A 24,130-nucleotide genomic window follows, 5' to 3' on the forward strand; every position below is an offset into this window, starting at 1 on the left:
GTGGGTACAGCAGTTAATCAGCAGTGTTTTGAATAGAATGAAAGTTTTCCATAGTCACACGTCCTGAGGAGTTGACAGTAGCCAGCACATAAGATGATGGGGCCTGGGTAGCAGTTTTGATGATATCAATAGTGCAGAAAGATGGGATAATGAGACATGAGGTAGGGGGGAAGCAAAATTTAGAACCTGGCATGGATCTGAGTGAGTGGAAGAATGTGGTGACAGCAAAAGTGAGGCACAACACGTTTTGGGAGAAAGAGATTGATTCAAGTGATCATAAGTTTAAGTTACTAGTTTAATATCTCCAAGAACACACCCTAAGACAGGCTCAGTGCAAGTTTGGGCAGAAGGGAGCTACATATGTACATAAGAGTGCTGAAGTTGCCCCAGTATGTTTTCATGACTAGAATCCCTACTTGGGGAAAGGGAGAGGTACTGTCACTCAAAGTAAGTCCACATAATTTGTGTTTAAATATTTGCGCCACCACTTGCTTCCAGACAGAGAGCTGACCTCTGCCACTTCTAAATGCCTTGGATCATCTACCTGATGCCAGTTATTGCTCTGATGAGAACTCTGAGACGGCTTGTACCCCTGAAGCACAGCAACCCCCACCATGCAGCCAGGCACCCACTCTGCCACTTTATGGGAGCAGCACAGGCTCTCTCTTCACCTTAGTTGGTCAATTCTGTTGATCACTGAGATAGGAAGAGAGATTTAGCAGTGGCCAAATTTATTCCCACACTCCTGTTACACGGCATTACAGACCAAGCAGAATAAAGTGAGCAGTTCTTGTGTCCAAGATGAAATGTCTCCACTATAGCTGTGAGGGGGGGACATACAATGGAGGAGGTTACCTGCCTACTTCTCCATACATCTGTGCAATTAAGATACGAAACAGATCTGTAACATGTGGCACTAGGCTGGTATCTTCAAATAGCTGAATATTTTGGAGGTTATAACAGACTACTCTCTTGTGGTGAGATGAATGAAGATTCATGCAAAATTGGAGTTCAGTGCTTAAGTACAGACCCAAGCAGACCCAATGACAGCATGTCATCAAGGATGCAGTCAGCAAACAGGTTGAGTTGTCAGAGTGAGTTTGCCGGCTCCAAAACAAGCCACAGATGCAGCAATTTCAAAATAATTTTAATTTTAATACTTGTCATTTATTAAATAGGTGTGTATCCCAGAGCGTATGCAGAAGTAGAATTTTTGTTAAATAAAATATGGCTGAGATGGAAGGGGTTTTAAAAGTTTATAGTCATTACGTAGGGTCATAATACAGAAGAGGCTTCAGAACTGCTCTAGCTTTCTGAACTCTCAGATATGGAATAAATAGTGTTTTTAAAATTAATGCCCTGGGCACTAGCTGTATTAATGCTCCTCTTTTGCAACATTTATTTTTTCATTAAGAGTGGTAATGTGGTCAGAAGATGAATGTGAAGAAGAGAGAAAAATGACACGTGTTTAAATGAAAGTGAGAAGTGTAGTGATCAAGTTAAATACACACTGGCACACATGAATGAAAAGAAATAACAATAACCTTTATTTACGGAGCTGTAGACAAGCCTCTGATGTCCCTTGGTGTCTCAGCTTAACTAGCTTAACTGAAATACAGGCATACTATGAATGAGAAGAACTAACTAAAAGCTTTAACTGAAGAGCAGTAGGGAACCTCTGCTGTCCCTTGATTTCTCAAACTAACTAGCTTAACTGAGGGACTGTCTCCCAATTCCCAACTTTTGTAGTCCAAGTAAGGGAGTGTCTCTTCTGTCACTACAAGGTCTGCTGAAGTTGCTTACACTGAAAACATTGTGTTGTGGCTATATAGTAACGCTCTGTGACTTCTGCAGTTCAAGCTCACTGCAGGGTCTCCCACATTCATCCATTCTTCCTGCAAGTGCCCATGTGCTATCCCAACCCTTCCATCAACTCCTGCAATCCTGGGCCTCTTTCTCATGCTCAGGGCCTATACAGTGTGATTCCCTTCTCAAACACATGCTAGGAACACTGTACCTCTTTCATGGTCCTCTCTGACCCATCCTGTTTACCATCCTTTCCAGCCCATGCACCAGTCCCTGCTTAATTCCTATCATCTTCCCATCTGCCATACCATTGTCTCACATTCTCTGCAGAACCCTGTGTTATCCCCAGGCTTCCAACCCTGTGAATGCCTCCAGTCTACCCTTTTCCCAAATGTTTCCCCGTTCCCTCCATTGTTATTTTTTTGCATTCTGCCAAGAAGTTAAATTTTTCAGGCTGTCAAAAGTTTTAAACTCCCTTCAGAGGAAGGGCACAGCTGAAATGTGGATACTGAACTGCTGAGGATGATGGTGCTGACTGTTGTCAATTGGTTATATTATCTCTGGACCATAGCAGAGATGTAGCTGAGATGTAGCTCTTGGATTTGCTAATCGAAGGCAAAGGAAGCATGGTGCCAGGTGCCCTGTGCGCCTCCCAGGCTTCCTGCCTCCCCTCGGGTTTTCTGAATTCTTCGAAGTCGAGACATTTCTGCCTATGGATGTTTAAAACATTCCCTGAAATTAGGGATTGATCAGGTATAGTGCACCCAAACAGATGTTACAAGCAAATGGACATAATAGGGCCACAACACCAAAAATGCTAACTGGAGATGGAAAAGAGCTATTTGTTCTCCTAGTCCCTGCCCTCCCAGTGCAAGAGTGTTTCCTGTTGTTTTGTCCAATCTCACTTCAGGTGTCCCAAGTACTACTTTCCTTAGGGAACTATCTGATATATTGCCTGATAGCCCACATAAGCCTCCTTTTCATTGTATTTATTCCTTGCCATTCTTTGCATATATTTGTGTTCTTGCCTCCACCACCTCATGATTTAACTTCTTCCACACATTTTTTCCTTGTATGTCTCATGTAAAAGTAATTGGAGGTTCACAGGACTCCCCATGTGCTTGTTGGTCCCTCAGGCAGGCTCCTGACCACTTTCCTGCTCAATGTTGAATTCCTTTTGTTGTTTCCTGCCCACACTTGGGTTTGGATGGCAGGTTAGCCTATGCATCAGTGTGGAGATGTTACACTGGAAACTTACTTCAAGGCTGTCAGTTACTCAGGGGTTTTAATGCCTCTCTAGGCATTTGTGGCAGCAACACATGTTCATGTGGGGGCATGGTGGAAGAGCAGTTAGGCCATTTTGCTTCAACTCCAAAAGTATGAGTTTGAGGTGGGCTCTGGACTCATGCCAGAGGCTACCCCCAGCAGACGCAGCTGTAAATGGTCCTTACTAGGCCATAAAGTCAGAAGCAGCTAAATGTGATTTTATCTACGCTGCCCTTTTTGTATGCTGTTGGCTATAGAATATGTTCTTAACTGCACTACTCCAGATAGCTATTTGGCTCAGATACACCTCTGACACTTTTTTTAAATATGTTTATGCTTCACCCTAGGCTGATCCTAAAACTTGACCAACGAACATTTAGGAGAAATAATAGGACAAGTGCTAAGGGATAAACTTAAACATGGCTGAAACTTAAGTGTGTGCGCTGCATGTCTCCTTCCTTTACCCAACACTTGCATGTGTAGTTTTTCCTGTAGCCATCAGTAGGTGAGCAAAGGGAAACATGGAGCAGCCATGGCTCTGCTTGCCCACTGTGATCTACTACCTGGAGCATGCAAAAGAGTGCAGCAGAGCACTAGCACTCTAGTCTAAAGAAAACACTAGTAGCAAGTGACTGCATAACCCATGAAAGCACAGAAAGCAGCATAGCATGCCTCTATCTTTTGTCCGTTTTCTTTCTTTGTCTGTTCATTTGTAATTTTTTTTTGTATTATTTTCTTGTATTATTCAGAGATTCATGGTTTTGTTTGAGGTTTTATTTCCTAAAGTCTAGAAACTGTTAGAACGTATAGACTTGAACCACAGGAAGAGCACTGTCAGTAACAGAAAATCTAAAAGAGAATCTACTGTTTTGGGTTGTTTTAGTTCTTTAGTCTAAATTCTCTCCAAAATGTTTGTAATTTAGTAATGTTGTCATTAGACTGCTAATGTAGATTGTGCAACTGCTTCCCTCATACAGCAGTGTATAACTTCAGTGTGTTATCTATTATTAAATAAGAAAATTTAATGATAGGCTTTCACTGGAGTATACATTTCATCCAATTTAGTTTATATGGGGGAAAAAACCTGCAGTACAGTGAAGGCCCAGTGCTGTGTGAAAGATTCGTGGAAAGCACTTGCTCATCACAGCAGCATTGCTCAAAGATAAATTATGCATCAGTAAAAAGAAGTAAATGATATTTTTTATTTTGCCTTAGTGGCAATGTTATAGGTATGGCTGCATTGGCAAAATCTAGGGGACAGCCCCGGCCCCACCTGCCCTGCGCAGATCCAGGGGACACACACACCCTCCCCCCCCCCCACATCACCTCCCGGACAAGCAGTGGGAGCCACCGGATGATCAGGCAAGCCCTGGATGAGCCGATGGACAGGCGGCTCTTGGATGTGCGGCACATCCGCACAGTGGGGGGAGCTGCCCCCCACCCCGAATGAGCCACGGCTCTGTCCCTTGTCCATCCCACCCCGACTGGGCAGTGCCTGCCCCAGGCCCTGTCCCAGCGTGGGGGGCCTCGATCTGCCCCGCCCCCACACTCCTTCCCTGCCCCCTCCCCTTCCACCACAACAGACTTACTAGCTGGACACAGCACTTCAAGCTGCCGGACTGTGCTCCTTGCTGCCTATGTTGAAAACTCCCTGTTAGGTTCACTAGACAGTGGGTGAGGGAATGGGCAGGGAGAGAGGGAATTTGTGTCTTTTGGCCTTTTACAGTTATATAAAAGTTTTGTGCACTCAGACCTAGCTCTTTTTTCAAAATTTTCTGCTTGCCATGGACTTATTTTTCAATAAAGATACATGTTGGTCACATTTAAAAACATGTATTTAGAAAGTGTCAGGTTATCCTGTGAGTATTTTTAATTAGTAATTTTTAATTAAGTGGAATTTAATCTTCCTAACTGGATAAAAGGCTTCATTCAATTTTTCATAATACTTTAAGTTTATTATACTTACAAACATTTAGATCTAAATGCTCAGTAAGCCCATCTGCAGAGTTCATCCAAAAATCAGGCCCTTATGTCATATTTAAATTGTATTAATATTCACTATCAATGCATATTTAAGGCTGTTCATCTTTAATTTTTGCTGTTCACATATTGTCCAGCAACAGCCTCCACAAGATGTATATATAAAGCAGGGACTGGATAGATGTCTTTCTCATATGTTGTTCACAATAGCAATAGTTCTTTGTTGTAGTGTCTTTGGAGATGGTCTCCAGCTTTGTACATGATATTAAAATAAAGACTGAAAAATTAAAAGGAATAGATAGTGTTTTTACTATCCGAAAGGTGTGATTTTATAGAAAGGTATCTAGCACACTGTAGAATCCTGGGCGGGGATCAAGCATAAACAGTTTTTAGATGGGGTAGCAAGGCAAGGTGAGTGAGAGAGAGAGAGAGAGAGAGAGAGAGAGATTAAAAAAAGAAAGCCTAAGATGGTGTATGGGAGATTATGCTTCCGTAAGGATGGGCAGGTTCTAAAAGGTATAGAAAGACATAGCAATTTTATCAATATCTAATGCACACAGCAGCTGTTCTGATGCAACTGTGAAGTGTTTCCCCTAAGCATTTTATCCACCATTGGGTTTCATTCATCTAGTCTGTGAAGACAGAGTATAGTTGAGCTGTGGTTTACCATAGCCACACTTCACTGTCCTGTGATATCCACTGAGGTCAGGGCTAAGACTACAGGGCTAGGGACAGACAGTCAAAAAGCCTGAGGATGAATTGATTCAATCTTCGCAGATATCTGTAAACTGCTTAGATTGAACTGATAAGAAAGTGAATTGACATTCACTTATCAAAAGTGGAAGTCCCTGCTGGCAGATGAGGGCAGGGCCAGCCCTGCTCCATTGGAGCAGAGAGCCCAGCCCGGGGCTGCAGAGCATGTTGGGATGCTGGGGGACTCTGATTTAACTTAAGCCAGGAAGGGGTCTGAGACAGAAGTTCCAAAAAATAATTTAACCCAAATCATTAAGTCTGATACTACATTCAACCAGGTTTATCTTAAACCAGTTTTGGCCATTTTGAAACTGGTTTACGTGCATTGAACTTAAGTTCTGTTACAGGTTTTAACCGGTTTCTGATCATGTAAACTGGTTTTTGTTTTCTGCCCCTATCCCAGAAGCTGAATATACTCGTTTCCATGCCCTCAGTCCTCTCTCCTGTACCAGGCAGACCCTTGACATAGAGAAGGACTAGGCTTTATGGGTGTGTGGACAAGTCTGTACCAATAGTAGTGATTTCAGGAGCGTGAAACAGTGGTGACAATACAGACCTCTCTAGTGCAACCTTTCCCTTCTACACTTACAGTGAGCTATGATATTCAGGTGAGGTTGATATTTTCATTTCTCTGGAATGTGAAAGTAGGGAGCCCTGTCTAAAGGTAAAGGGGTTTTAAGCCACAAGAAGGATCTGATTAGTGGATATTACCATTGTATCTAGCTTATTGGAAGGAATTTGAAGGAGAGAGACTAATCCAGCAATGCAGCTGACATCTTGTCTTAGACCAGATCATCCAAAAGTTGTTACTCCTGTGATTTGTGTTGTTCATTAAGTAACAGAACAGGCAGACAAAGTCAGCAAGACTTGGAAAGCTGTTGAAGAATGCTGCCAGCTGTGTAAAGTGACTGCCAGCTCTTGAAGCCGCTGCAGGCTTTGCTGCTAGTCCTTTCCAGTGTTACCTACCTTCATGTAAGAACATCTGGATGGGAGGTGCTGGGGGTTGCTGTTGATCATTTATGTTGACTAGCTGGTCAGTTCTTCAGGTTAAAGAACATTAAAATCTTAAAACCAAAACGATAGGCTAGAAAATATTGAAAAACAACTGTGCTCAGAGTTTGATGATATGTCAACAGTTTCGGATTAATTTTGCTTAGTAATGAAAGCAGGCAGAAGTTTAGTAGGGCCATTAATTCCGTGTGGATCCCATGGTCATGTGAGTTGGCATACTAATTGCAGAAAAGAGCTTATATAGATGTTGAATCAATTGGCAACAAGTTGTCAATAAATGCATCTCCTAGACACTATGGAATTGACAGGCTAATGAAGTGTTGTCTTTGTGACAGAGAGCCACTGGCAAATCTTTTTCAAGTTGTTTTTTTTTTCCTTTCCATCTTCTCCAGTTAGCATTTCTTTTAAAGTTAGATGGGTTCTGGAGGCTGCTTCACTTGCTAGTAGTGACCAGGTGTTTGCCACCCAGCAAGCACAGGAAGATCTTGGCAAAGATGTAAGGAGACAAATGAGCAGTATGGTATGTGTGGGGGTACTAGTCATAAGTGGCAAAAGTTAGTACAGACAGTTGAGAGGAAAGAGTATGCAGAGACTGAGGACTGCGTGTGTCACCACTGCAACATGTTTTGCAACTTGTTTTTAAAAGGTCATGAAACAGAAGTCTTGCAATCTGTCACCTGAGACTGCAGCAATGGGCCTAGCACTCTGTTGTTATCACTTTCTTCCGTTTCCTTATTGAAAGATGGCTGCTGTGGCACTAGCATCGATGCAGTGTGAGAGATTGTTCCAACTCTCTTCCCTTTCCATTTGCCCAAAAGCAGATGGGGCAGTTTGGTCGTTTTTGTATCAGCCTTTAAGACTTCTGTGTATCTCTTCTGAATAATCGAAGGATTAAGTAAACTAGTTGCTTTCTTCCTGAAATAAAAGTTCCAACACCTTTTCCTATTACCCAGGAGTCTACATAAGAATAAACAACATGGGTTGTGAAGGCTGCCTGCTTCAAGCAATAAGATGTTCAGCAAAAGTAGAAGTGCTGATATCCGTTAGCCTACCTTTGTAACAGCAACTACTTTGGTTAATGAGTGCAGTGAGAAGGTTTACAAGTGTGGCTTATTGTTCCTGGTAACAGCTATAAAAAAAAAAAAGGAGGGGGGGGGGAGAGGAAAATTCCATTTGCGTTTCAGATTTGCATTTCTCTGTGCAAAGCCTGCCTACATGTTAGTATGTTCCTGCAGAGTTTAGTCACTTTTTGTGAACTAACATATACAGCTAATGCACCCATCTGCCTGCATGGGAAACCTGCATAGCAATGTGCCTAGATAATTTAAATAATGATGAACGTGGTACTTGATTGGCATCCTAAAGAGCTGTTTGTTGTTGTACAGTTTCTAAGAAGTGCCTGAGTTGTGAACACTAATTACAAAACATACTAATATGAAATCCATGTATTTGATTAGCTTTGAGAAATGTAGAAATCTTTTGATCATCTTTACACTGTCTAAGCTATTTTAGTCAATTATAAGGTAAAACAAGAATTCCCTGTGATTACCTCCCTATAATCTTCTAGAAATATTACGATGCATCTGTTCTTTTTATAAAACACACAGTATTGCAATTTCTTCCATCAAGCATAGATTGTTATGACTTATTCTATTCCATATTCTATGTCAAATCCGTGCAAAACTTCTGTTAATTTTACTGGAAGCAGAATCTGGCCTACTCTTTGTCACCATAGCAGTGAAATGAATTCTGAAGGAGAAAAAGGCCCTTACCAATTATACTAGTGCAGCTTCCTTGTCATGAGCCTGGAAACCAGGTTGAAAAGGACCTAAAAAAAATCATATAAAGCATGTTATGTCCTAATTTACTTCATCATGGTGTTCCCCGTAGTTTTCTCCAAAGATGCACAGTTGTAAAACTGGGGGTGCATTGAAGGATCTTTTAAGTGAGCAACAATGTAATTAGTATTCGTTAGGGAGTGGTCCCCATCTTGTTTTTTTGGAGGGGATATTTAACAAACAACAGTGAAAGAAAGTCATCTCTGCTCGCTTTCACCAGCTACTTGGGACATGAGCTCCTGTTGCAGGTCAGACTTTTCATCTCCCCCGAGTCATCCAGAATTCCAGAACATGAAATCAGATAAAACAGTACTCAGCCTACCACAGGCTCACAACAGGTGAGGTACTGAGAAACAACCAACATGGCTTTGTCAAGGGAAGGTCATGCCTAACAAACCTGGTGTCTTTTTATGACCGGCTGGACATGGGACATGAGGTTGACGTCATCTACCTAGACTTCAGCAAGGCCTTCCTTTGATACTGTATCCCACAAGATCCTTTCAATTAAGCTGGAGGGTACTGGCCTGGACCAGTTAACAGCGAGACCAAGTTACCAAGTGGATCAGAGGCTGATCCTAGCGAGTCGTAATCAATGGGATGGCCTCATCCTGGACAGCCGTCTCCAGTGGTGTCCCCCAGGGATCAGTGGGCCCGTACTCTTTAACATCTTTATCAATTACCTGGATGAGGGAGTGGAAAGCACACTGATTAAGTTTGTGGATGACACCAAGCTGTGGGGAAATGAGGGCACAACTGAGGATAGGGCAAGGATTCAGGATGACCTTGACAGGCTGATCCGATAGGCTAAATGCAATCAGATGAGGTTCAGTAGAGATAAGTGCCAGGTCCCCCATCTGAGTAGGAAGAACCTTCACCACACCTACACAGTGGATGGTGGTCCACTGGCTGAAACTGCATCTGAAAAGGAACTGAGGGTGACAATGGACCAGAGGATGAATATGAGCTAACGGTGCGATGAAGTCGCCAGCAGGGCAAATAGAACTCTGGCATGCGTCACCTGATGTGTTGCCAGTAGATCCAGGGAGGTGTTCTTCCCCTTCTACTCGGCATTGGTGAGGCCACAGCTGGAGTACTGTATCTGAGGACCACACTTCAAGAAGGATGTGAATAAGCTCAAAAGGGTAGAGAAGTGCTGCCCATATGATCAGGGGCTGGAGGATAGGCCCTATGAGGAGAGACTCCAGGAACTGGGTTTTCCCCTTCTACTCGGCATTGGTGAGGCCACAGCTGGAGTACTGTATCTGAGGACCACACTTCAAGAAGGATGTGAATAAGCTCAAAAGGGTAGAGAAGTGCTGCCCATATGATCAGGGGCTGGAGGATAGGCCCTATGAGGAGAGACTCCAGGAACTGGGTTTGTTCAGCCTGAGTAAGAAGACTGAGAGGTGACCTGATAGCCGCCTACAAGTATATCGGGGGCGAACACCAAGATCTAGGGGAGAAGCTCTTCAGAAGGGCACCCCTTGGGAGGACAAGGTCCAATGGACACAAGCTAGTTGGGGAAAAATTTAGACGGGACATAAGGAAAACCTTTTTTTTCTATAAGGGTATCTAGAATCTGGAACACACTCCCAGCAGAGGTGGTGCAGTCACCATCCCTGGAGGTGTTCAGGAGGAGGCTGGACAGGCACCTTGTTGAGTTTGTTTGAACCCAATCACATCCTGCCCACGGCAGGGGACAGACTCAATGATATTATAGGTCCCTTCTGGTCCTTCTATTCTGTGATTCTATGATTATCGTTAATTATCCAAAAGGAAGCACAGTCTTTCCCTTAAAATGTTTATGGTTCAAAAGAGGTTGTGTGTGTTGTCTCTGGTTTTGGTACAGCTCCCAGTTGTAGCCATGCACTGAAACCTATCCCCTAAAGCCAGAATTACCTAAAGAAGATAAGGCAAACTTGCAAACAAATCTGCAGTAACTGGTTCAGTTTGCTGATTGCTCAGTTATGTTCTTGCAGTGTTATCTGAGTAATGAAGAGCTGACTAGTGAGCATAGTTTGGTATAATTCCCCAAGTACTCTTGAAAGATAACAAAGCAAGAAAGAGCATAATGAAAAATAGTGGAGAGGTAGCTGGGGGCTAAAGTTATGATCTGTGTTCATTACCATAAATGACATTTTCACTGCAGTGTTATCATAAAGATTATTGGCTGTTACATAGTGTGGGTCCCTCCTGAAAAGACTCTAGATTAGCTTTGTCTGCATAGTGATGGCCATGAGAAAACATCAAAGATTTGCTAATATATTAATTATTTGCAGCTGTTAATGGTGTGCTGCTCTGTTCAAAATGCCCCTTGTTACCAGTTCTTTCACAAGAGCTGTGTATCATATGTGTCTGACCCCATCCTGTTCCCAGCTCCAGATATTTGCTTAGACAGTCCACATATTAGTATGTCTCTGCACGAATAAAGAATCATTGACCTCTAGCTTTCAAATTTTCACGGTTTTAAGTGTAAGGAAATATTGGATATGAAAAGAATTTCAGGAAAAGATCTTGAGATGAGAATAGGGGCTGATACCTAACTCTACTCTTTTTTTATTTTTTTCAGGAATAATAAAAAACCCCCTACAATTACTTTCAGTTAATCTCTGTAGGTAGCTGCCATTTTCATTATATGCATCAGTATCCCACTTAACATGCCAGTTGTTGAAGAAGGCTTGCAGTGCTTTTATAGCCATTAAGGTCCAGGAAATTTACAAGAAGAAGGCTTTTTTGTGATAACTTTTATTGGAGTAACTGTGGTTGGGAGAGCTGTTGGATAATCTTTTGAGCATCAAGCGCCTATGGTCATAAGTTCAACACCTGAGGAAGGGCACTTGATGCCCCAAATCTTATCCAACAGCTACCTCAGCTGTCCCTTAGATCCTCTTTGTGACTGGAAGGGCATCTCTTTGTCTCTGGAAAATCAAGACTCTTCGTCTTTTTCAGACAAATGGCATAGAGCGGATGTTCTTTAAGGATGGGTTTCACAAGGAAGGCAGCAAAGTCCTTTTTCTGCAGTAGTGCATTTCTAGCACCTTTATTAGTCAAACACAAGTTTTTGGGTTCAGTGAAGAATTAGCTGGATGAAATCAATGGCCCATGATATTCAGATCACACTAGGTAATCTAGTGCCTTCTGCCTTTAAACTCTCTGAATCTATCAGTCCTTCACCACTGCCTCAAAGGGCACAGAGTAAAGTAGATTCCTTAATTCCACCCACTGTGGTTAAATAGTCTTGTGAGAGAGACACTCATTACCCATTAGAATCTGACAAAGTAGATTGTTGCCCGTGAAAGCTGATGCCTCTCTCAACCAACCAGTCTCTAAGGTACAATATGTGCCATTAGTGCTTATAAAGTAGATGCCCCTTTTGTGCATGGCTGGTAAACCAGTACATCATCTGTGAAGTCAATACACACCTGTACTCATGTATGGCCATTCATTCCCATATGTGAATCAGTGCAGCTGCTCTCTTCCATCGCTGGGGGACCTTCTGCTCCATTTTGTTCCCTTGCATATGACTTAGTGAAGAGGAGCAGCCGGAGGATCACACCCACGTATTAAAATCCAGACCATCTTTCCCATAGTGATGCCCCAAAGAGAGATGGCATAGGATCAGCTATCCAAACACCTCAAAGAACTGTGACCCCTGGGCTTTATCTCTGCTAGAGCAAATGAAATTAGCATCCCCTCTGTGCACAGATGGGTTCCTAGAGATGTTAGTGTTTGTAAAAGAAAAATTGTGCACATAGATTAGAATTTCCCTGGAGTCTCCATTCTTTTCATTTGATCACTAAGCCTAATGTACTTACAAGGGAAAAATTGTAACAGCTTTCCAGAGAGTAACTTAAAAAAATCACTTTGCACTTAGCCATTTTTAACCTTGCTTTCCCTTGTTCATGTTGATTAGACCTTAGATGCATCTAATACATGCAAAATACATGTACTATAAAATCAGTCCTAAAGTCTACATGAACCTGAATATTGCAGTTGCACTGTTGATGAAGACAGCTGGGCAACTAGTTTTTACTGTTGCTTATGAGTCTGGTCATAAGTAAGTATGTGTGCAATGCATTACAAAAAGGTTCTGTGCATTTATTTTATTGAATTTAGAGACTTATTTTAATTTATGTATTGGCAATTACATTTTTAAAAATAAAAGTTGTTAAGGCATTTCACTGTGGCTCAAGAGCTGTGAGGTTAGGTTTCACTCTGGACTGGCAACTCATTACAAGTGGTCTACCCTCACTCAGTGAAAATACTAAGCCATGGTTCCTAGTATATACTACAGTTTGTTAAAAATTGCTGAAGCCAGCCTTTGGTGATACCAGTAGAAGAGGGGGTTGGACCTATGGAGGGTTCTTTCCAGCCCTATTTCTCTATGATTTTATGAACTAAATGTTTAGCAACTTACCATAAGATTTTAAAGAGCACAATATTTATTGGTTTTGAAACCAAAAGGCTAAATATGGAAAGTTGCATTACAGTAACATAGAAGTAAATAAGCTTGTTTTTAATCAGGTTAAGGAAGATGATACTGTGCTGCTCTCCAATATATTTTATATATGTTTGCTCACTTTTCCTCCAGGGTTTGCTTGAGAGCAGGCAGGTGTGCCTGATCTCAAGTCAATGGCCCCGAGTATAGTCCCAGCAACATAAATCAGTGAAAGCAGTACAGAGTGAAGATTTATTTACTACATGCTGATAGAGAGAGCCATACATAAAGACAAGGGTGTCATGAGAAGTTGACTTTGAGTAAATACACACACACACACACACACTTTCATTAGATGCATTTTGCTCCACAGCCAACTATGCTGTCTCTTGCTCTGGTGGCTGAAGCTATTCGTATGGATCATGTGACTGCTGCTTTTTTATTCATCACACGGGAGAATGCCACTTGTCCAAAGGGACATGACAGCCCTATAGGATTTGTTCCGATTCCTGTGTCCAGTGCCTAAACCCTTGTTCCAGTCAAATACATGAATGGGGAGAACACAGTTTAAGCTGCAGAAAAGCCAATAAGTTTAAAAAGCACTCTTTGCATAGGATTTCTGAGTGAAATATGTATTTCAGTGTCCTCTCACAAAGCAGTTTTAAAAGCCAGTAGGAGTGTAGGTTGTAGCTATGTTGGTCTAAGGATATAGGCAGACAAGGTTCTTTGGGTAAATCAGATATAGTATCATAGTAGCTAGGGTCAGGAGGGACCTGAGCAGATCATCTAGCCTGACCCCCTGCCACAGGCAGGAATGAATGCTGGGTTCACAAGACCCCAGACAGGTGATCATCCATCCTCCTCTTGAATTTGCCCAAGGTAGGGGCGAGGACCACTTCCCTGGGAAGTTGGTTCTAGATTTTGGCCACCCTAACTGTAAAATATTGCCTTCTGATTTCTAACCTAAGCCTATTCTCCATCAGTTTATGACCATTGTTCCTTGTCACCCCAGGTGGAGCTGGGGAGAAAAGGGCTCTGCGTATTTGCTGTTGATCTCCCCTGATGAGCTTGTAGGCAGCCACCAGGTCCCCCCTCAGCCTCCTCTTGCTGAGGCTGAACAGGTTCAGGTCCTTCAGTCTCTCTTCGTAGGGCCTGTCCTGCTGCCCTTTCACCAAGCGGGTGGCCCTCCTCTGAACCCTCTCCAGGCTGGCTACATCCCTTTTGAAGTGTGGCGTCCAGTACTGGACACAGTACTCCAACTGCGGCCTGACCAAAGTCGCATCGAGGGGGGAGTATCACCTCTCTGAACTGGCTTGAGATGCATCTTTGGATGCATGACAAGGTATGGCTGGGCTTGCTGGCTGCAGTCTGGCATTGGCGGCTCATGTTCATCTTGGAGTCAATAATGACTCCAAGATCCCTTTCCGCTTCTGTGCTTTCAAGAAGGGAACTCCCCAGCCTGTATGTCTGCTGTGGATTCCTTCTCCCAAGGTGCAGCACCCTGCATTTGTCTACATTAAACCCCATCCTATTCTCGTCTGCCCCCTTTTGTAGTCTGTCTAAATCTAGTTGTAGCCTATCTCTCCCTTCAAGTGTGTCCACATTGCCCTACATCTTAGTGCTTAATTTATTGATGAGGATGGGGTGAGAGACAGTGTCAAAGGCCTTCTTAAAGTCTAGAAAGACTATGTACACGGTGACACCATCATCCAAGGATTTAGTTACTTGGTCATAAAAGGCAATCAGGTTGGTCAGGCAGGACCTGCCTTTGAACCCATGCTGGTTGCCCCTGAGCATGATCTCCTCTGCTGGCCCCCCACAGATATGCTCCTTGATGATTCTCTCCAAGATCTTCCCGAGTACCGAGGTGAGGCTTACAGGTCTGTAGTTACTTGGGTCCTCCTTCCTCCCCTTCTTGAAAATTGGGACCACATTAGCCAGTTTCCAATCCCCTGGCACCTGGCCAGATGACCATGAATGCTCATACAGGCGGGCTAAGGGCTCCGCAATGACCCCTGCCAGCTCCCTCAACACCCTTGGGTGGAGGGCATCTGGATCTGCAGATTTAAAAATGTCTAGCCCTTCCAGAAGATCCCTAACTACATCTGCACTGACTGAAGGCCTGACAGAGCTATCCCCAAGATTGTCCCTACCTCTGGTAGGTAGGATATCCCGGTCCCTATTGAAGAAAACAGAGGCAAAGAAACTGTTAAAAATATCAGCATTCTTGCCTGGCGTAGCCACAAGATTACCGTTTGCATCTTGCAGGGGTCCTACATTGCCTGGTGCCCTCTTCTTGTTCCCAATGTACTTGAAAAACGACTTTTTGTTGTCCTTAATCCTGGACGCTAGCCTGAGTTCCATCTCTGCCTTGACCTTCCTAATAGCCCTCCTACACTCCCGGGCCGAGAAGGAGTACTCCTCCTTGGTGATAGCTCCTCCCTTCCACTGGTTGTACGTCGCCCTTTTAGTCCTCAGGCATTGCTGAATGCCCTTGCTGAGCCAAGGGGGTTTCTGAGCACTCTTACCCGCCTTGCTTCTCTCAGGGACTGTTATCCTTTGGGCCTGGCGGATCGCCCCCTTAACGTACGACCATCCCTCATGGACTCCCATCTCCTCTACCTTCTGGGCCCTCAGTGCCTCCCCCCACTAATCTCCTAAACTCATTGAAGTTGGCCCTTATAGTATAGCCCTTATATTTGATTTGCCTTATTTAGAATAGAGGAAAAAAGATTTTCATAATACTTGGGCATGTTTTGTGAATGTAAATCGCCTAATTAATACTAAAGGTACAAATATAAACTATATATTATAGATATGTAGTTCCTAATATCTTATTTTATCTTGTATTTGAGTTGGTCTAATAAAAGATATCCAATTTACCAAAAGAACCTTGTCTGCCTCTTAACACTTTCTATTGTTTTATATTTGAGAGAGCTCCAAAATCTCCTTGCTTTCATTTTGCTACATCTTGTGGCTTGGTTTTCAGCAGAGACTTGATTCTACATGCCCAACACCTTGAACAGACCTGATTTTCAGAGAATGGATTTCCAGGAGCACCGAGTATCTGTCATATGAAAATCAAGCCTCTTTAAGGTCTGTTTGGCTGACAAGCAATGGTTTTAACTGTTTTTGCTAAATATTTGTCTGCCTGGTTGTTGTTTTTTTGGATTAGTCTGCATTAGAAAGGGACCTACCTGCTCCTGACCTGACCACTCAATCCACTGCCAGAGTGCCTATGACACTGGTAGGATACTTATCCACCCCCAGCACTGGAAAGAGGACAGAATTGCCTAAAGCAGCCACCACCAGATGTTGTGAAGTGTGAAAGAATAGTGGAATGGGAAGGTTAATGGAAGGGGAAGTATATGGGATTAGGTGGTGGAGTGAAAAGACAGATGAATCTGGCAAATGGGGTGAGAGTGAGGGGGACAGTTTTTTGATGAAACCTCTTCCTACTATTTGGCAGCATATTATTGTTACTTAATGAGACCAGCCTGCCACTGTGAAGAGAACCCCACATGACCTGTTAAACCAAAGCAGTAAGCCTGAATTTTGCACATGTGCTGCAAGCACTTTCCTGATAAATTGCCAACCACAAATTATTTCCTGAAAAAAATTGCAAATAATTTCAAATAATGAATAAATCTGACAATTGCACCATCTGCTTCTCAACATTGGCAAACTAGGGGCGAAGAAGAGTACGATAAATAAATGAATCATTGATTATTATTTGATTTGCCTTATTTAGAGTAGAGGAAAACAGATTTTCATAATACTTGGGCATGTTTTGTGAATGTAAATCGCCTAATTAATACTAAAGGTACAAAACATGGTAGTTCCTGATAAATAGCTACAAAACATTTGTAAAATAGTTTAAAATCTCCCATCTCTCAAGCACTTTAAAGCTGAACTGCATCTCTTGGGTCTGTGTCCTATCCTACAATAGATCCAGCTTAAGGAGGTAGTGTACTGAATGCTTGCACAAAGGTGAACACTGCTACATTTGCTAAATGAAGGTACAGCACCAGTGACAGGCATCACAAAAACTGTATTATGGGAAAGATAAGTATGTGTTCTTGTGAAGCAAATTATTTAAGTACAGTATCTGAGGTATTACAGCTACTGGTCCACCAGCACCTGTCAGTTTTGCAAGTAGTTCCTGCAGACATGGTCTCTGGTGATATTTAGCCTTTATCTCTATTCTCCCCTGATTCTGCAACTGAGTGCAATCCCATTAACTTGAGTGGGAATACTCATGTGCCAAAAGGTGGGCAGTACCTTGCTGAAATGCTGACTGCATATGCAGCAGCTCCTCTTTCAGCTGCTCTGGTGGTGTTTTTTTGCAGGTGATGGTATGGCATGTGAAGATGATACGTCTTCCAGGAAGGTGTTTAACTATGCATGTCCTCTGCATTCACATCCAAGTACTTCTGTTTTAGCTACATTGGGGCAGGGGGCCATTTTCCCAAATCTATTTTAAAATGCTTAGGACAAAAGTCTTCTGCTTTTAAGGTATGTCCTGCAGTGTTGTGCGTTGAAGGTTAAACAAATAATGTGCATCAAACACAGATTTACACGTTAGACTTTCCCCTCTTAGTCTCAAATTAGCTGAGACCAGTGAAAAGCCATTTAGTTTATTTACTTTGCACGTTAAATACAATTTTACAATTGCTCTCCTTGTTCATCATTCCTTTCTCCGATTTAGAATCATGGAATCATAGAAAATTAGTGTTGGAAGGGAACTCAGGGGTCCTCTAGTCCAGCCCCCTGCCCCAAAGCCTCTAGCCAGGGCTTTGTTGAGCCAGGCCTTAAAAACTTCCAAGGATGGAGATTCCACCACATCTCTGGGTAACCCATTTCTGTGCTTCACCACCCTTTTAGTGAGACCGTTTTTCCTAATATCCAACCTAAACCTCCCTTCCTGCAGCTTGAGACTATTGTTCCTTGTTATGTCATCTGCCACCACTGAGAACAGTCCAGCTCCTCTCCTCCAGAAGTCATGTGCCCCAGCCCCCAAAATAATTTTGTTGCTCTCTGCTGGACTTTCTCCAACTTGTCCACATCCTTTCTATAGTGGGGGTCCAAAACCGGACACAGTATTGCAGATGTGGCCTCACCAGTGCAGAAGGGAATGGAATAATCACTTCCCTTGATCTGCTGGCAATGCTCCTACTAATACACCCCAGTATGCTGTTAGCCTTCTTGGCAACAAGGGAACACTGCTGGCTCTTATTCAGCTTACTGGCCACTGTAACCCCCAGGTCCTTTTCTGCAGAGCTGATGCTTAGCCAGTTAGTCTCAAGCCTGTACTGGTGCATGGGATTCTTCTGTCCTAAGTGCAGGACTTTGCACTTGTCCTTGTTGAACTTCATGAGATTCTTTTTGGCCCAATCCTCCAATTTGTCTAGATCACTCTGAATCCTAGCCCTAGTCTCCAGCATATCTACTATACCCCCCAGCTTCGTGTCATCTCCAAATTAACTTGGGGTGCAATCCATCTTATCTTCCAGATCATTAATGAAGATATTGAACAAAACCAGCCCAGGACCAACCCCTGGGGCACTCCACTTCATACCAGCTGCCAACTAGACTTCAAGCCATTGATCATAACCCATTGAACCTGAAGATCCAACCAGGTTTCTGTCAGCCTTACAGTCCATGCATCCAGTCCATGCATCCTTACCTTACTTGCAAAAATGCTGTGGGTGACCATATCAAAAGCCTTGCTAAAGTCAAGGTATATCATGTCCACTGCTCTCCCTGCATCTACGGAGCCAGTCATGTCATCATGAAAGGCAATGAGGTTAGTCAGGCATGACTTTCCCTTGGTGAATCCATGCTGACTGTTCCTGATCACTTTCTTCTCCCCCAAGTGCTTAGAAATAGATTCATTGAGGACCTGCTCCATGATTTTTTTCAGGGACTGAGGTGATGTTGACTGGTCTGTAGTTCCCTGGATCCTCCTCCTTCCCTTTCTTAAAGAAAAGGAGCGTGTTGCTTTTAGCCATTGAGTTCTGTAATGTAGAGACAGAGATTTGAGGGAAAATCAAGTTGATGGTGACAAAAAAAAAATCAGTGTTCTTTAGCTTCGTGAATTGTTACTATCATCCCTTTTTAAATTTATGGATGTTAATACTGAGAGTTCATGTTTTCAGATTGCAAGGTTTCATTCCTTCATTTATACCATAAATTGCAACTTTTAGCTATTTGTAGTTTAATTTAGAAGGATCACCTAGTTTCTTAAATGCTTAAGTAACGTAGGAAGCTGCAGTTATTGATTCTTTCTGAATTTATTACAAGAAAGCTATATTCGCTTTTTCCTCTTGGGAATGTACTTCCTGAACTGCATGCTTGCTAGTGACAGCTTAGACCCCCTGATACATAACCAAAGACCTGGCCTAATATCTTTGCAGCTGCTCAGGGAATTTTTATTAAGTAAAGGCATCATTAAAGTGGACAGAATGATGAAGTTTAATGAGTGTCTTTCTTGCTTGATATTGTTAGTTTTGCTGTAGCAGCCACAGTGCTCTCATCTGATAACTCCAGTGGGGCAGGTAGAAAATGCAGTGGGGTTTTGTGTATGTTTATATTTGCATGTGTGGAAACAATTGTTTACTAGAATTGTTTTTTCTAATCTTTGTTTATTGGGAGGGAGGGGGCAGGAAAGAAGCAACAGGAAAATGTTGTCCATTGCTTTTATGTGTATCTTCAGTCTTACATATCATCTCCTAGGAAACCTTTGCATTTTGATATAATGAGAAGACTGTACACAGTAGTGCAGCTACTGAGTTTATAAAGACTCAGCAATTTGTGAGCCGTGATTATACAACCACATTCTTGTACTTGCTGCATGGAGTAATTAGTTGTCTGAAATGCTTATTTGCTCTCTAGGTTTCATGCTTCGGTACTAATTTTTTTTCTAAATAGCTATTTGCACGTAACTTTCCACATAGAAATAGAATGTCCCTGTAAACATCCAGCGTAACAATAGCAAATGTAAAAGTGCCTGCTGGGCACATGGTATCAATATTGAAAACCCAGATCAATTCCTAGAGATGGTAGACACCATTAAACGCAGCAGACCTCTCTCTGGATTCCCATGAGCATCTGTCTCTATTTATAGGTAGTATAATTACTGCAAAGTAGGCACGTTATGGACTGTGAGTAAATGGAGCCTAGATCTGTTCTTATCAAAGGAAGTTTGTTTTTCTTTCACTTCAGAGAGCTTGCTCCTCCCAATGGCATAGCTCAGTGATGTTTGCTGGTTTGGGGACTTTATCTTTTTTTATATTGGGGAGCTGTTAGCAGTTTCTAGAGTTGCACTTTGGAGTTGTTGCAAACCCGAACATCAGGAGTACAGATCTTCTATAAGCAACTTCTTTGGTGTTTCTCTGGTGTCACAAAATGCAAAATTTCTTCCAAGGGTATCATCTGGTTGACATTCTGCCATTACTCTATTTAAATATTACTGTTACGCTCCTGGGTCCAGTTAGGATCAAGGCCTCCTTGTGTATGTTGTATGAATGCAAGAAAGACGGTCCTTGCCCTGCAAGGCTTATACAGCATACTGAAGTCTGGTCTTTGTTCTTGTTTTACATAGAAGATTGCTGTAGCAGATTGCAAGGAATTATCTTGAGCTAAGATGGCAACATGTAGCCAAGATACACTTAAAGAAAGGAGCTTAAATAGATGTGTTTCATTCTCAAAGCCAAGTAGTTGAACTTTGTGGAGGCAGTTTTGGGTGCTTATGGGATTAGCTGTGCACAAGTAAAAGAGTAAAAGAATGCAGCCCAGTGCTGAAAGTCAACAAGTTCAGTGAATAGACTATTGCTGATGAAGTATTAGTGGGCACATCTGTGCACTTTACTGCACAGCAGACCAATTTACTGCACAGTAAAGTATCATCGTCTACACATGCAAGGCAATTAGGTTGGTATAGACTAATTTACTATGCTGTTGAAGAGTACAAGTGATACAAGTGCTGTCCAGCGGTGTCCTAAATTACTGTGCTTAAATGCCCATGTAGATGTTGACAGGGCTGGCTGGGGCATGAGGGTGCTTCAGCACAGGACTAGCCAGCAGGCAGCCCCTGCACTGAAATAACCTCATGCCCCAGCCAGCTGCCCCACAGTCGTTGGGCTGGCTGTTCCAATGGAGCTTCATGTGCTGTGGAGTAGCTGGCTGAGGCACAAGCAACCCCCATGTCAAAGCACCCTTGTGCCTCAGCCATCCCCCCCATAGCATATGGAGTCTTGTCAGAGCAGCCCTGGGCTTGCATCCTGACCCCGTGGGTTCCCTGTCAGCCCAGGCTGCTTCCACTGGGCTCCATGTGCGGCACACAAATAAATTCTGGAGCTAATTGTTTTAGACTTTTTTTGCTCCTGGGCACATGTTCAAATGGCACACCAGGAGCAAAAAACTTTAGAATAATAAGCCCCGGAGTTTATTCATGCGCATTAATTGCACGTGTAGACATGCCCAGTGTGTGTACAGGAAGGGAGACCAAAGACGCTAGAGCACCAAGGACATTGCCTGCCATCTAGAGAAGACTGTTTTATATGGAAAAGTTTCATCATTGCTAATGTACACTTGAACTGTGGGAGAGTTTTCTGTGACCCCTAGATTTCTACATCATGGTCAAAAAAGGGAGAGGGAATTAGTTGTATTAATCTCAAGTTAGGCAGAAGGCAGGGTACTTTATAGCCATCACCTGCTTACAGTGCCCTTCTGCGTCTCCATTGGGCAGATAGAGGGATCCCTACGTAAAAGAATGTGTGGCAGAAATTCCATAAAGACACAAAAGCCCATGGCAAAATACTAGCCGCCTTGCTCATTCCATCGCTGACCTCAAAGTAGCTGTTCTTGAACAATAAAACTTTAAAAACTGATGTGAACATACAATTGCAGAACCAGAAATCATCCACAGACTGGATTATGTTGAGTACAGCCTTAGGAGAGACTCTGTATTTTTATTTCATTACCTGGACTAGCTTTTTATGACCCTTACATCCCTCAGTGGGTTAACTATTTTGTTTATCCCTTTCAGTCTCTTCAACCCATCTTCATCTCCCTCCACAGTGCCCTCTTCTTTGCTTCTGCTTTCCCTGTCCTTTGTATTTAAGTGACTTTATGCCTTTCAGTTTATTACCCCTGCTCTCTGCAAGTCTATTCATATAATCTAAAAAGTAGCCTACGAAAGCTCATGCCTCTCTGAATGAGTCAGTCTGTAAAGTGCCACCCTGCCTTGCCTTCTGCCAGTGATCGAAAATGTTACCCAATAGCTTTTAACAGAATGTCATTGTTCTGACCGGCCTCTTCACTGTAGACGTACACCTTGCTCATCACCCCTGTTGCAACCTTTTAACATCTCATGGATCAGCAGTCTGTCCTCACTAGTCAGTAAACATTTAACAGAGACAACTTGTACAACAGGACCATTGGCAGTTCTAAAGATAAGACGTTTTGTGATAAATAGTAAAAATGTGAATAATATATTTGTGTTTACTTTGACTTTGTGCCAAATATATTACCTTGCAACAGGTTTCCTACTTATTGGTAGTTTTTCGTGAGTGGTTTTTTTTCTGTTTAAAAATGCCAGAGCCTAGTCTTAAATACTTAACCAGAAAATGTGTACAGATTTCTAAATATGCAGCCTTATCCATCTTTAAAGAGAGAGAGAGAGAGAGAGAGAGAGAAATAATCCCAGTAGTGCTATTTAGAAGAGAACAATGCATGTATTGCACCTCTAAAGCATAACAGTTTTGAACCCCAGACCAACCTGTTTAGAAATCCTTACACACAGCTAATCCAAGCCCCTCAGCTGCAAAGCTCTTCCTCCTCTCATCTCTGGCTCTCCGCTAACTTGAGGAAGATGCTGTGGGATAAGGGTAGAGTCAGTCCTGTGTAGTGATGCTCATACAGTGTTCTCCCTCCACACGTCCTTCCTAGTCCCTTTGAGAGAAATACTCACTGGTTTTGAGATTTTAGCTTAATCCATGGCCCAGTAAATGTGCTATTTACCTACTAGTGGCTGTTTGCAGATTTGGGCACGTTTTCATTTTTCATCTGTGAAACTTTTCAGCATCACAAAATTATTGCTAACATGCTTCAACTAATCAGTTGTGTGTAGCTGAAAATGAGACAGCTCTTGTACAATGCTTTGATCATTTTTATCTAAGAGTGCTTTCTAATGAGCATTTCCTTAATTCTAATGAGCATTTCCTTAATTACAGCTGGAATTTTTATATTACGTTCAATGTGGAAATATTCCAATAGTGAAGTTGTTTTTTTTTAAAAAGCAAGCAAGACTCATCTATATGCTCCAAACCCAAGGAAAATCCCTAGTGTATATTTTGATTAATAGTTGATGCATACTAACTTAAGTGTGATGAGGTAGAAAATTTGTATGTGCAGTAACTAACAGTCATTGTTCGCTGACCATAGAGATTCTTCCTTACTTGGACGGTATCTGGTTCCTAATTGCCAATAAGCAAGTCATTAAAGTATTTGCAGGGTCAAGGAATGGGTTAGTTTTTAACTGTACTTTCCTTGAAGGAAAACTGGTTGCAGAACAGTAAACCTTTGGCAGTGGCCAGCAAATCAGTAAGACACAAAATTAGAATATGTAGCATGGTGAAAGTGAAGAATGAATTTCCCAACTCCCCTCCCACTTCACTCTAAAATGTGATCCAGATACCGCTGTAGAAGACAGGGATTCCAGAGAGGCAGTGTGCTCCTGACTCTGGAATGAATGTTAAAGCAGATGCACAAGAGTTTGGGCTTTAGGACTTCAGTATGCTTTAGTGAGAGGTACAGTTAAAATCTCGTGTCAAAAAGTATTCAGTGCCACGTAGCGTGAGAATTCAGAAGCATTTGTATTTATGTTGCGTCCCATTTGGTGCCTACTAGATACATTTTATTATGGACCTGGGTAAACTGGAGAGCCCAGTGTTTTCTGTGAATGCTCTTGTTGGAAAGCTGGCCAGTTGAGAATCCTTTTTGTGGGTGTAGAAAGATAGGCTAAAACCAAGCTCTG

At 42.5% G+C, this 24,130-nt stretch overlaps 1 protein-coding gene across 6 annotated transcripts in view; it reads left to right on the forward strand.

Moving 5' to 3' along the window:
• The window catches only part of RSU1 (Ras suppressor protein 1), a 171,420-nt gene that overhangs the window by 143,506 nt on the left and 3,784 nt on the right, over positions 1–24,130 (forward strand). Inside the window, exon 9 of one of the 6 annotated variants that reach the window (XR_003096460.1) lies at positions 16,082–16,188. The exons of 4 other annotated variants lie outside the window; for them this stretch is intronic. Coding sequence is in view for 1 of the 2 variants with exons in the window: in XM_025216824.1 (XP_025072609.1) it covers position 16,085 (1 nt within the window). In the remaining variant the exon portion in view is untranslated. Of the gene's footprint in view, positions 1–16,081; positions 16,189–24,130 lie in introns of those variants that run through there. One more of the 6 variants, XM_025216824.1, reaches the window with a different exon arrangement.

The sequence above is a fragment of the Alligator sinensis genome, unplaced genomic scaffold (genome assembly GCF_000455745.1).
Source record: "Alligator sinensis unplaced genomic scaffold, ASM45574v1 scaffold623_1, whole genome shotgun sequence".
Lineage (NCBI taxonomy): Eukaryota > Metazoa > Chordata > Crocodylia > Alligatoridae > Alligator > Alligator sinensis.